We start from the raw sequence: 13814 nt of genomic DNA, 5'->3' as shown, positions 1-13814 counted from the left end.
TTGGAGGAGAGGTAAGGGTTCAGCTTAAGAAAATGAACAAAGGCTTGGCAGGCCACTTTGGAAAGGGTGCTAAACGCTCAACATCTACATAGCAAAGGCTAAGCATTGAACATGAACCCTAATAACCTGCCTGCAGAAGTCAGCAATCTGAAACCAGAGGTTCCTGAGCTGAGTCAGGGTCCCCAAACCTTTACCCTTCAGTGCTGCCTCCACTGAGGTCACCTGCCAGTGCCCAGAGAGCACAGGACTGGTTTCGGGGAGCCTATCTGTAACCTATACAGCAGTGTCCGAGAAGGCGCAGATCAGCAAAGACCAGCCTTCCTTCCTCACTTCTGAGCAGATTCAACCTGTTCCACATTCTCTAGTCCTACCTCCCTCATTCCACTGCCTCTACCTACCTAGAATTCCCTTGTCCTGCCATCTTACTTTGTGTGGCTCAGTGGCACCTAGACCTGTCTCCTGCCTCTTGAGTGCCTGGAGCCCTCCTAGTCTGACTGCCCCAGCTCTGTCTCTGCAGCTGGCTGTGGAGCCAGCTTCTCCAGGGAAAACCCATCATTTCTTTGAATTCCCAACACTGAACACATTGAGGTGCTGGATGATGGTCACCCCAGCTTCTGCAGGGAAACTTGCCATGTCCTCCAGAGCTTCGGTGACCCCTTCAGCCCATATCCTTATTCCACCCTTCATCACTAATGACTCCTCTATCAATTCTGATGCCCAAATAGACTGTACCCTAATGAGGACACAGCTGAGGATTGTGAGAGGTAGAGGAGTCAGAGTTGGGCTGGAAGAGAGAGAATTTGTCACTTTAATCCAACACTGAATGCCAGGAGACAGAGGTGAATGGTTACAGTCTTGGTGATGTGGCTGCGTCTGTGGGAGGATGTGGATGGATGATGACAGTGATGAACTGGCCAGGCCTGAGGCAACCCTCCCACTTAGATTTGGCTTTTAAAGTCTTCAAGCTCATTGAGGGCAGCTCATGAGACCTCTTGACTCTGGGTCCACTGCTCCTTTGTATACACATATATGTATATATACGTATGTTTGTGTGTGTATATATATGTGTGTGTGTGTATCTATATATGTGTATACATATGTATCTATATATATATATCTGTGTGTGTGTAACTGAGTTCAGTGTCTTGTCATGTTTTCTCCATGGGGGTTGTATAACTTGTTTGCCCAGTCCCTAGTTCAGTGAGTGCACATCTGAAGCTCTGGGAGGGAACAGGCAAGATCTGGGTCTGGGGGTGAGAGGGCTCCCTCTGGTTCCCACTATCCAATCCTAACCAGTCTTACAGGGAACAAACACCGTACCTTTTATCACAGCGATTCCAAGAAACACACACACCATCATTGAAGAATATTTAACTTTTCTTAAAAAAAAAATCTTAACCATGAAAGGAAGAAAATAAAAGAGTATACATTATCTTAACAGCAAAACAGTCATTTCCATATCTATATTTTATATATTATATATATATTTATATATATATGTATATATACACCTAGCACAGTGTGTATATTCTATTCATCAGGGAGAGTTGGGTGAGGACGTGGTGATGGGGCCAATGCTGCAGTGGCCCCTTGGATGGTCCTGGGTGAATTCAGGGACTCAGCATTCAGACCCGTCCCCACCTCCTGGGGCCCAGTCTTCAGCTCCGTACCTGCTTCACTGGTTTTCTATAGGGACAGGGTGGGGAAGGGGGACATAGGTGGGGTAAGAAACCCCCATGGTCCCCATCTTGTGAAGATGAGAAGTCCAGGGAGGGAGGGAGTAGCTCGGCAGCAAGCTGTGGAGGGCAGGCTCTGGAGCCAGGTGGGATGGGAAGCCAAAAGACCTTCCCACTCACAGGGACAGGGATACTCAGGCCTGGCTCCCGCTTTAGGCTCGATCCTGGAGCTGGGTTGTTAACTAAGGAGATACAAGTGAACCCCCTTTTCCCTAAGCAGCTCCTTCCATAACTGCCTCCAGCACTTCAGGAACAGGAACAAAAAAGGTCAAAGTTATTTACAATAGCAAAGATGCACATACGATACATACATATTTATAGGAAACCAAAGTGACAAAGAGGGGAGGGGAGGCACCCACCTCCACCTGGGGTCTTATGGAGAAAGAGGGGAGGAAGAAAGTGCATTTACACAGAAGCCTCCTCCTTTCACTTGCACATCTGAGGGCAGCGCACATACAGGAGTGCGCGGGTACACGCACATGTGGGGTGAGGGCAGACCATGGTGAGTAGGGGCCTTTCGGATGCAGTCAGCATGCTTAGGAGACATGAGGCCTTGGAGGGTTGGGCTGAGGGAGGGAAAAGACACTGAAACTTGACTCCGACTTAAGCAGACCAAGCAACATGCGGGTCTCCCCCCAGGCCTTGGCTGGATCCTAGTTTCCCCAACTGCCTCCTCCACAGGGAGGAGCGTTGGGATCCCCCCTAACCTGTGCCCCGGTCTCAGGCCAGTCCCTGAAGGAGGAGTGGGGATGCAGAGGATTTGGTGTTTTGCACGGTTATGGTCCTGGTGACGCGGCTGCGTCTGCTGCGCTGTCTTCCAGGGGGGCGTCAGAGCCTGTGGGAGGAGGATGAAGGTGAGGAACTGGCCAGCCTGAGGTGACCGCTTCCACATGTTTTGTCTAGAAAGTTCAGGCTCACGAGAACAGATCCTTCATCACCTTCCTTCTCCTCCAGAAACCCTAGTTTCTTGTAGGGCTTGAAAAGGGCTGTCTACTGAACTCCACTTTCATCAGCCCCTAAAGCCCTTAGGTCAGGTAGGTATGTGCCTTGTCTTCCTGAATTATGACATAGCTGTCTGTGTCCCTGGCCCACCCAGTGTGGTTCTGAACCATTTAATCAGCACGAGTCTTAGGCCGGCACCATGGTGTGCACCTGCAATCCCAGCTGCTTCGGAGGCTGTGGTGGGTGGATCACTTTGGCCCAGGAGTTTGAGACCAGCCTGGGCAACATAGCCAGGCCAGCCCTTGTCTCAAATAAATAGAAATAAATATATATATATATATATAAAAAATTAAAAAAAGAACAGGTCTTAGATGTGAGAACAGGCTCCTCCTGGTTTGTCACCTCCATAGCACAAGGAAAAAGAGGGCTCAATTCTAAGCTCCCCATTTTGCCAGGGAGTTTCTGTGGGACTTCCCTAAAAAGATCCCTCTCTGAAGCTGAGAGAATGAATTCGTTTCACTCAAGGGGAAACCAGACTCTCAGAACCACCATCTCTCACTGCTTAGTGATGTGTCCTCACGAGTTGGCAGACTTCTCCCCCATGGTAGGTACTGAGAGGGACCTGGCTTCACTCACCATCCTCAGGGCAGGGCCCCAGTTCATGGCTGTTCCTGGAGTCAGAAGCCAGGGGCTCCTTAGCGGGGGGTGAGAGAGAGCCGTCTGTCCATCTAGCTGCTTCTGTGTGGAAACTGCCCACAGGCGTGGTGCCACCAGATGACTCTCCCCCAAGGGACTTGAGCAGCTCTCTGTGGGCCAGCTCCATATCCTGGAAGAGTCGGCGGGGGAATGTCTGCTCTAGTCCTTCTATTCCTAAGGCCCCTGGGGAAGGGGTCACACTCTGATCTGTGCTGGGCCTTGGGGATGAGGGTGTGATTTAAGGGTGGCTGGGTGGGCTGGGGGAAGGTCCCTGGGCCAGGACAGGATCTAGGGCTCCCGCGAAGACACACATCTCACTCATGGGGAATGGTTTTGGGGTGATGGACTGAAGGCCTGCAGGGACCCAAGCCCTGTTTCCCTCACCTTGAGCCTGTTGAGCTTGAGGGTGAGCTGCTCAATGGTACGGAAGATCATGCCCACGTCCCTGAGGGCCAGGCTTGGGGGAGAGTGGCTGGGGCGTCTTGGATCACCGTTGCCTCCCTGCAGCTGAGGCTGAGGCTCTGTCTGCCCTGCAGGGAGGCTGTCAGGCTGAGGGGGGCTCGTGGGTGCCCCTGAGTGGTCGGTGCTTGAGTCCAGGGGTCCTGATGGCATGCTGACATAAAAGCAGTTCCCTGTCCCCACAGTAAGAGAATGAGATCAGGAGGCAAACAGAGAAGTCGAAGCTATCTTCCCGTTCCTGTGGGATTCCCCAGCCACCTGACAGAGCAGGCCAGGCAATCCTCTCCAGACGAACTCAGAGCATGTGGGCCTTGCTCACTGTCTGCCAGCCCCCTAAAAGCCCTGCTCCCGAGACCTTCTAGATGGCACTTGCTCAGTCTGGCCCCAACCCGGGGGAGATGCTGAGCAGTGAACTCAAGGGAGAAGTGGCAGAGCTGCAGTATTTCATTTGGGGAAATTGGAGTGGCTCCCCCTCCTTGAGTAAACAGATTGTGGGCTGGTTTCAGGCTCTTTTGAAAGGAGCAGGCAGCAGCCCTCCTGCCCTGTCTGACTCCAGCTCTGGATGAACTACAGCCCTGCCCGGCCCCTCTTCCATCCATGCCATGATCCTCTGGAGGTCCCTTGACCCAACCAAGGGGTGTCAGAGAGAGCTGGAGGAAGGACGTGGAGGGTTCCTGACAGGCAGGAAGCACAGAGAACCACCGCGGAACCTGGGAGGCTCTTTCAGCCGATTTCCACAGTGACACTGGAGTGGGGGCTGAGGTGGGGAAGTGGCTGCTTGCGTATCAGGTGAAGGACACTGGGTCCCCACCCCCAGGCCAGGCTTCCCTGCCCCTCCCACAATTGCACACAGGCATTTATCCCTGCCATTCTGAACAGGAGCCTGGACAGGTAGCTTCTTAAGGCTGGATGGACAGCCAGCCTTTAGAACCAGATCTCCCTGTCTTTAGAGCCAGATCTTCCTCCTCCCCATTCCAGGCAGCTGAGGGAGCTTGTGGGTGTGTGTGTGATCACGGGCAGGGGTCCGACTCTGCCCTCACAGGTTCCACACTCCAGTCTTGGCCTGTCTTTAGCTCCAAGGAGAAAGTTATTACCCGTAGCCTTTGTTCCGCCTTCCACTTCAGGTGGCCCAGGCTCTGACTGGCCACTCTCTGGTAGTGCAGGGACAACCTTGCTGCCTGCCACCTCAGCTGCACCGACACCACCACCACCAGGAAGAGGAGAGACCAAAAGACAAGGAAAGGGAAGGGAGAGAGAACAGGAAGGAGAGAGAGCAGGAGGTGGGGACAGGGGGAGGAGAAAACGGGAAGAACAAGGTGAACACAAGATCATACACGATGACATCCCAGGCAGTGCAGAGAACTTTCCACCAATTCACCGAGAGACAGAGAAGGAAGGTCAGTTCCCAGAAACCCAGGAGACAGGTGGCCCTCGGGCAGATGGAATGAAAAATGCTGCTGGAAGGGAGGCAGAGTGGAATCCCAGGGGAGGGCAGGCCCACTAGCGTGGAACCCCATCCCATGCGTGCCCCAGGCTTTGTTCTACCTTTCTTGCCACCCTCTCAGACCAGCCCACTCTTCCCGGGGTGGGGACCTTCCTCCCTGGGCTCACCTATCGGCCTCCCTGTGAGCTTGTCTTGGCTTTTCTTGTCTCAAGGCCGCCCATGGTGTTCCCCAACCCGGGGTGCCCTCCCTGCCACCTTGTTCACTCCCCACACCCCTCACTCGCCAAATGTCTTCCCAGCTTTGTCCTCCATCCCTTCCAGTCCCAGCTGCCACCTCTACTGCCCTTGGAGCTGTTGCCTGGCATGAGGGGCTGCAAGCACCTGCCCTGTCTTTCCTGGCCTGAGGCTCCTGAGAAGAGTGGCTCTTTTCCCTGGGACCAGGAGATCAGTGAGGAGTGCTAACAGAGACTGGTACTGGTAGTTGGTTTGTGCCAGGCAGAAAGAAATGTCCTTATGTGCTACAAAATGAAGCTCAGAGATGATTCAGAATTTTGTCTAAAGCCACACAGATATTAAGTGGCAGAGCTAAGCTCTGAATCTCGGATGTCCAACTCCAAAGCCTGCCTGATATCGGCGTTGTCTCCTTCTTCCGGGACCCAGCGTAGGTCTCTGCTCACACGGTACCCAGGGGGAGTATAGGGAAGGAAGCAGCTGTTCGGAAGACTTATCTCACCTAGCAAGGGTGCTTGTCTCCCCACTGGACACTCCCATTTATTTTACCTTTTCTCACAACTTTATAACCTCCTGCTGCCTCTGTGCTTGAAGCATCTTCAGCCAGATTCCTGTCCAGTTCTGGAGACTCCCATATCCCAGAATTTCTGGTCCTTGGGGGTAGGTGTTCCAGAGAACAGAGACCCATGTCTTCCTGCTCTGGCCGTTCCCCCTCCAGCCCTGCAAGCTGGATGTTGTCCCCTTCACCCCTAGGGGGTGCTTGCCCTGGGGAGCCTGGGTCCCAGGGGTGAGAGGTGACGCTGATGACAGAAGGTGTGGGTGTCAGGTCGTCCTCGGGTTCCTGAGCAGCCTGAGTTTCCATGGTGTGACCTGGCAGCAGGCTCCACAGGATCAGGTGTCGCAGGTTCTCCACTGGAGGGGAAACAGGGTGATGTCTTCCCAGCATGGGACTGCACACCACGCCAGAAGGATCGCTGTACTGCCCCACTGACCCCAAGGTGGTGACCTCAGGCACAGGTGAAGCTGGAGGGCTCTGGCCAACTAGCTGGTGGGGGTTGGGTGGGGAATGACATCTGTCTCTGCATCCATCTCTCCTCAAGCACACCAGGAAGAGCCTTCGGGAAGGTGGAGGGTGCAGGTGCCTGCCAGTTCACATTGCGTGTGCGACTGGGGACCAGGGGCTGACGGCAGGGCCTTGAAGCACTCACCATCTTCCAGAGCGGAGTCAGCAAGCCCTTCCATGAACAGAGGGCCTGGGAAGGCCAAGTGGATGGGGTTCCTTGTCCTGATGCCCCTGTTCTCTCCATCCAGGGATGTGGAAGGGCAAGGCAGGACACCCAGTTCCACTTTCTCTGCACTGCCCTCCTGCTCAGGGTCCTCTAGCAGGACCGGGTGCTTCCCTTGGATCCTCTGCTGGGACCCAGTGCCTGTTTCGGATGAGAGAAGATTGTAAGGCAGGGAAACGGAGAGGGCATGTATGGGAGAGCCTATGGGCAGCTTTGGAGCCAAGGGGCTGGGAACACTGACTCATGCTACAGTTGTTTACTGAGAACTTCCTGTGGCCGGCACTGTCCCAGGCTTTTGGCATACAACAGTAAGCAAAACAAAAAGATCCCTGCCCATGTTGAGCTTGCAATCTAGTGGAAGGACACAAAAATAAGACACTTCAGTCAATTATGTAGTTTGTTAGAAGGCGGTAACTTCCACGGGAAAGAAGAAAACAACAGCAGGGCATGGGGCTGGGGGCTGGACAGTGCTGGCTACAGTATTAAACAGATTGGGCCAAGAGGACACTGGAACGAAGACGCGAAGGAGGTGTGGTGTTAGGAGGAAAGGCATTCTAAGCAGAAGGAAACAACAGAGACCCAGCCAGGAAACCTGAGATTTCTCCTGAAACCCAAGACTCCAGGTTACTTCACATGCAAGCTCTCAATGAGAATGCTGTCCCCTCTACCAATCCCATCACAGTAACTGCATCTTAAGCCCTTTGAGCTCCCCAGCACCCCCATGTTTTCCATTCCCATAGTTGCAGCACGTATCTCTCTCCCCAACAGTAACCCCTGGCTGGAGGATGCAGGGCCCATGGATCCCGCCAGACTGCTCATCTTCTTCCACGGCTGATGCCGTCACCCAGAGAGGCTGGGTGGGAATTTCTGGTCAGGTGAGCGAGTTCACCCTTTCTTAAGTCTGTTCAGTCTGCTCTCCTTCCTCTTCCAGACTCTTCCTCCCGCCCTGTTTCTTCTCTACTCTTTATCAAAACCTCACACCCCGGGCCCTGATGGACTCTCCCATCGCCCCCATACTCACACCCAACCTGTGCCTACAGAAAAAGGCCTGGGCTGGCTCCCACAGGACAGTTCAGGGCCCTTACCGCCAGGCAGCTCCTCAGGTTCGGGTTCACCATGGAACACGTCTGAGTCATCCAGTTCTACCCTGAGGAAGGAAACCAACACAGGGTGAGACGTTATGAGATTCCACTCTAGACTCGTGCGTTAGAATGGGCAATGGAGTAGGATCCGAGAAGGATGGTGTGGGCCTCCTCACCTGGCTGGCCTGCTTGGCAACCCAGAGAGGAGGGGGGCTGCTGGCTGAGCTTCTCTGGTCCCTTGCTCTACACCCCCCTCACCCTTCTTCAGGCTCAGCTCTATTACAGCCAGGTGGCAGGCTGTGGGGGAGTGGACAGGGACAGGAAGCAGGGACAGGGGGCATGTTCCTCCATCTGCCAGCACTTGGAGCTGTCTGCTCCCTGCTAGCATTTCCCTGTTGTGGCTGTCTACCCACGGGGGCGAAGGGCTTAGAAGCAGCAGGAAACAGGAGATTTGGAGTGGAGAGAGTGCAGGGTCTGGAGGGCTAAGCACTGCACCTGCTGGGTATGGGGCCCTGGTGGACTGGCTCCTGGGGACCTGGGGGTGGAGGATGGACAGGCATCGGGGCAGCTCCAGGGTGCCTGGTGGCATTCCGCACGGCCTCTTCTAAGAGCTCCATCCATCTGTTGCTCGGCAGGAACAGAGAGGACTGTAGTGAGAGCAAGATAGCAGCACACACCACCCCATACTGAGCCCACTGGAGCAGGGCTTCCAGGCCCTTCTCCAGGCCCTAAGAACCCTCTGCCTGGCAGGTGCCCACCTCCCTGTACAGTCCTCCCTGACTGCTCCCTTGGGGTTATATTACTTGCAGCTACCAAATCCTGGACACCAACCCTCTGTTACACTCTGTGCAAAGCATTCTATGTTTTCTCTCTAAAGTAATTCTCTAACAGGTAGCATTAGCCACATTTTACAGAAGAAAACCCTGGAGTTGGGAAACTGTCTGACTCGACCTGTCTCCTTCCGCTGTACCACGCCACCTCTGGCAGCTGCTGTCAAAGAACATGGGCTGGGTGGGAGGCAAATGCCTGAGAAGGATGCATGAATCTAATTTGCCTGATGGTGAAGGGAGTAGGGCAGGAAGGAAAGCAGCAGCAGCAGCGGCTGGAAGACCGCCAGAAGCTCATTCTCCCAGAAACGGGCCTGGTGACCAGGTCGGGGATGATGACCCCTCCCAGCTTCTCTACTTCTGTCCTACCTCTCACTTCCCTTCCCAACGCCCTGTCCAGGGACTGCTCTGGGGCCCAAACCTGGCCTTGCGATCCACTGTCCTCATACACACCACCCTGGTGCCAAAGGGACCGTGGTTACGGGTAACCCCTCAATCAATTCTCACGTGTTCTTGTCTGATGACGTCAATGCAACCAGCTCATAGATCTGGGGTGGGCCCAGCTTGGAGGTGCAGATGATGAAGAAGGCCCGTTTATCTGCGTGAGGAAAGGAAGGTAGAAGGGTCTGTACTAGGGATGGCAGGTGTGACTGCAGCCTGGGCCAGGGGACAGAGTGGGACTCAAAGCCCTGACCCTCAATGCGGATGGAGAGTGCAGCACGAGACAGATGTGGATCTTCAGGACCACTGGGAACCCACTTACATAAGGGACAAAGGAAATTCCAGGACCCCTAATGTCATCTTTCACAGCCACCCCCATTCCTCTCCTGCTCTAATTAAACAGTGATGGCTGATATGTGTATGGTGCTTAGGAGTTATAAAACTTTTTTTTTTTTTTTTTAGAAATGGAGTCTTGCTCTGTCACCCAGGCTAGAATGTAGTGGCGCCATCTTGGCTCACTGCAACCTGCGCCCTCCGGGTTCAAGCGATTCTCCTGCCTCAGCCTCCTGAGTAACTGGAATTACAGGTGCCTGCCAACATGCCTGGCTAATTTTTGTATTTTTAGTAGAGATAGGGTTTCACCATGTTGGCCAGGCTGGTCTTGAACTCCTGACCTCAAGTGATCTGCGTGCCTCGGCCTCCCAAAGGGCTGGGATTACAGGTGTGAGCCACAGTGCCTGGCCAAGGGTTTATAAAACTTTTTCATACCTGTCATCCCTTTTGATGTCCCCAAGAGGTAGGGTAGGTATCACTCTTATCTTACAGATGAAGAAAGTGAATCCAGAGAATTTTGCTCCAGAGCGCTTTCTCATACACAGTGCACTTCTCATTGAAATGTCCCTGTCCACTGGACCCAGCTCTGTACCGTGGGTACTAGCATCTTCTGTAACCAAGCTCTGCCCAAGTCACTCTTGTAGCAGAAAGGCTTGTCCTACTCATTCTGCCTAATCCCATTCTTCCCAATCCTGCTCAGACACTCTTACCCCATCCTGGGTGTGCACATCCCATCCAGCACTGTGCTTGAGGACTGCTGACCAGCCCTGTGCCAGGTTGTCTATCTTCCTCTTGGTCCCCACCCTAACCCTCATCCTACCCCACTTTGGGCCAGTCATCCCGCTTAGGCTGGGTCAGGACAGGAGGCAAGGAACACAGGTGGACAAGTAGGTCCTGTAAAGGCTCCAGACTGGCCCTGCCTCACCCAGCACTTGCCGGACATGGTCCCTGAGCCCCAGGTCAGCCTGGACCATCTCCCCAGGTACCTGTGGCCACAGAACGGATGAGCACAGCATTGAGCTTGAGCACGGGGCTGAAGGTCTGCTTGCTGTCTGAGGAGCCCACAGTGGTCTTGCTGTGGCACTTCAGCAATAGCTTCTCATCCTGTTTCTGCAGCAGCACCAGGAGGTCCTCCAGCAGCAGCACGTGGAGGTCTGGAGGGGTATGGTCGTGGGAAGGCGTTCCCTGGTGCCTACTCATCCCTCATGAGCACAATGCAGGGCCACAGGCTCTTGGAGGCTCTAGGAAGCCCTGGGAGTCTGGTGACCCCATTTCTCTCTCTGGTTATTCCCTTCCCATGTCCTGAGCTATCACCTCCAGTCATGTTTCAATGCTTGGGAAAGACAGAAGAGCCCAGGGAGGCCCACCCACTGCAGGTTCCTGCTCAGTCCCAGTCCCCTGGCACATACCCAAGGTCTTATCCTTGCTGATTCTCCAGGTCAGGGGTCCCTCATGGATCATTTTTCTGGTTGTAAGATCCAGACTCTGTTAAGGAGACACCATTCATTCATTCATTCATTCATTCATTCATTCATTCATTCAAGTGTTTGAGAGCCTACTGTGTGCCAGACATTGTGTTAAGGTGCTGGGAATTGGTAAATAAGAAAAAGTCCTTGCCCTTACTCTCTTGTGGGGGATGAAGACAAGCAAAAAGGTAACTGTGAAGTCATGTGCCATGTGCCAGCAGGGGGATATACCGATGGCTCTGACTTGGGTCTCCCACCTGCCCCTACCATGTGCCAGCTACAGTCCCAAGAAGACCACACACTGCTTTTCCTGCCCATGCCTCCAGCTCTATTCCCTCCCAGAAGATCTCCACCTTACCTCCAGTTCTACCCCATCCCCTGCTCTCTCAGGCTGAGTTCCAACATCTAGTCTTTCTTAGGTGGGGCTGCCTGCCTTGTCCATCTAGGGACAGGGTGACAATAGCAGGGTGTGTGTCTTCTGGGGCTCCATTGTGCCACCCTATCTGGTCTCTGTCTCCTACCTCTAAGACTCTCCAAGCCCTGACCAGTGTTCTGCTCCTAAGGGTACCCACAAAGTGTGAGGGGTTGACTGCTGCAGCCTCTGCCTCCTACCTTGAACTCTGCTGCCAGGGGGTTGCTGGCCCTCTCCAGAGCGGTGGCATCCAGGCGTTTCTGGTAGCCCTCTAAACGGTGGCGATTCTCTGTTTGTTTTACCGCTTCATTCACATACTTGAGAATCTCCCGGCACTGGTCCCGGGCCCGGCAGAGCTTCTCATGCTCAGAGGTGCCACCTACCAAAATGGACAGAGGAGATGGTTGGGGCTCCTGCCTGAGAAGTTTAACATGGCGCCAGCTGTTATCTGCCTATTCATCCATGGCAGCTGGCTTGCTTAAAACCAGCAGGTGTGGGTGGAGGGGAGCCACCCTTGCCTCACTTGAGGACCCCAAGTGGTAAGGGTAACTTTTACTGAGCATCTTCAGGTCTCAGACAGACCACTGCTTTGAAGATGCTGATAGCTCTTGGGAATCCCTGCCTCTACTACAACCAGCTCTACAGATGCAAGGGACAGAGACTGGTAAATGGCCACAATTATGCCTCTAGAAAGCCTGTTCAAATCAGATTGGGGTTCCTAACACCTCTCTGTCCTGACTCCAATGTCTGAAATTTGGGGGTAGTGAAAGATGCCCAGGATCCCAGGGAGAGTGACAACTTGAGGCTAGACCCTCTTGTTCAGTCTGATCCCCTGCTCCTCTAGTGTTACCACATAGGCTGTGTCTTTTGTGCACTGCAGGGGGCATGAATGGGGATAAAATCCAGCCCCATGCAACCAGAGGGACCCAGGTGCCCTTGAGTGCCAGCCTGTGTTGGGCACCAGATGCTTTCCTTGGATTTGCACAAAGGCCCACACAGGTGGACTTCAATGGTGGCCCCTACTCCTCCCACTGTTAAACACCTTATATTTTCCAAAGGACATTTACAATCATTTTCTTCTCGGAAACACCCCACAACAGAACAAGAACGAAGACACCAAAGACCACAAGGCACAGTGACTTGCTAAGGTCACAAAGCAGTGCCAGAATGAGGGTCTGGCACGAGGCCCACTGCCTGTGATGCCAGCCCCTCCCCAGGTGCTACCCTCTGTGTGCTTGATGATGCTCTCCAGCAGCAGCGGGTACTTGGTGAGCCGCTGCATCTCAGAGATGATGAGGTCTCTCAGCTGCAGCCGCCGACACTGAGGGTGGCTCTCAGCCTCCTAGACAGCAGGAGACACAGAAGGGAGGAGATGTCAGCGTGGCTGGGAGCTGGCTTATGGGCTCAGGGCCAAGATGGGTGTGAACATGACAAACAGGTCCTAACGCCAGATGGATCACTCAGAAATGGCAGTGGAAGCTTCTTCCTTAAAGATGTAGAGAAGGGTGTGTCGTGGCAGGGAGACACCAATTCAAAGGGATATGGTCAGAACAGAAGGGCAGGCATATTGCTGCTGTTCTATAGACAAGGAAACTGAGATCCATCTCAGGGCACACAGGTGCTGGTGGGTGAGCCAGGCCTCTGACTGCTAATCCAGAATTCTTTTCAACAAACAGAAGTCTCTTTGTCTAGAGTGAGTCAGTGCTTTTGAGGAGCGTGTGCCGAAGGGTAGAGGGAGTTGCTGTAGACAGGGAGAATGTGGCCAGAAGGAGAGAAGTTCCGGAGATCCTTGGTGACCTTGATGGAGATGAAGGAAGGCCAGGCATGGCCAAGGACGCACCTGCATGAAGAGCTGGAATCGACTCTCCTTGCGTTGCTTGGTCTTAATTAGCTCTAGGGCTATTGACTGATAGGAACAGAACTGTGCAGCCACTTGCTGGAGTTCCTCTCGGGCAGGGCCATCAAACTGAAGAGGCAGAATGGACACGGGGCCAGGCATCAAACCCCTGCCTGGGACCAGACCCCTGCCTATCCCTTCCTTTGCCAAATTCCCTGGCCTTGGGTAATGAGACCCTGCCTCCCCCAGTCTCCTCCTTGCCAAGAGGGAGAAGTTTGGAGCCATACCCGGGCCAGCATGAGGTCACTGATCTCTTTGATGATGGGGCCTTCCTCCCGGAGCTTCTTCATGGCTTCACACCAGGAATCTGGGGCAAGAAGAGAACAACTAGAAATGCCTGGGGTTGAGCTCAACTGCCAGAACCTTTCTGACAGAGAGAAGCGAATCTCTGACAGCAGTGCCAAGGGAAGGGTCTGGAAACCATTGTACTTTCGGGGTGAACTCCAGTGCTGGTTTCAGGCTGTCCACAGATCTTTTTCTCACCAGGGATTGGTGGTAGGTTATCTACTCAGGGAGGTCCTGGCAGTGGGGCCAAAGTGGAACAGGAAGCTGAAGGGCAGCA

General features: G+C 53.8%; 1 protein-coding gene across 11 annotated transcripts in view; it reads right to left on the bottom strand.

Moving 5' to 3' along the window:
- Positions 1 to 1356: 1356 nt before the first annotated feature.
- ARHGEF11 (Rho guanine nucleotide exchange factor 11) overlaps positions 1357 to 13814 on the bottom strand; it is a 110080-nt gene continuing 97622 nt past the window's right edge. For all 11 annotated transcript variants that reach the window (XM_063650190.1, XM_054484037.2, XM_063650189.1 and 8 more), the window contains 15 exons: positions 13480 to 13559; positions 13196 to 13321; positions 12580 to 12697; positions 11556 to 11734; positions 10887 to 10962; positions 10464 to 10631; positions 9211 to 9301; positions 8372 to 8497; positions 7880 to 7941; positions 6717 to 6935; positions 6058 to 6420; positions 4928 to 5023; positions 3759 to 4006; positions 3315 to 3504; positions 1357 to 2571 (listed from right to left, as the gene is read on the bottom strand). In XM_063650190.1, coding sequence (XP_063506260.1) covers positions 2513 to 2571; positions 3315 to 3504; positions 3759 to 4006; positions 4928 to 5023; positions 6058 to 6420; positions 6717 to 6935; positions 7880 to 7941; positions 8372 to 8497; positions 9211 to 9301; positions 10464 to 10631; positions 10887 to 10962; positions 11556 to 11734; positions 12580 to 12697; positions 13196 to 13321; positions 13480 to 13559 — 2201 coding nt within the window. In that variant the 3' untranslated portion in view covers positions 1357 to 2512. The remainder of the gene's footprint in view (positions 2572 to 3314; positions 3505 to 3758; positions 4007 to 4927; positions 5024 to 6057; positions 6421 to 6716; positions 6936 to 7879; positions 7942 to 8371; positions 8498 to 9210; positions 9302 to 10463; positions 10632 to 10886; positions 10963 to 11555; positions 11735 to 12579; positions 12698 to 13195; positions 13322 to 13479; positions 13560 to 13814) is intronic.

The sequence above is a fragment of the Pongo pygmaeus genome, chromosome 1, assembly GCF_028885625.2.
Source record: "Pongo pygmaeus isolate AG05252 chromosome 1, NHGRI_mPonPyg2-v2.0_pri, whole genome shotgun sequence".
NCBI classification, from domain to species: domain Eukaryota; kingdom Metazoa; phylum Chordata; class Mammalia; order Primates; family Hominidae; genus Pongo; species Pongo pygmaeus.
This window is presented reverse-complemented; position numbering and strand designations above follow the sequence as displayed.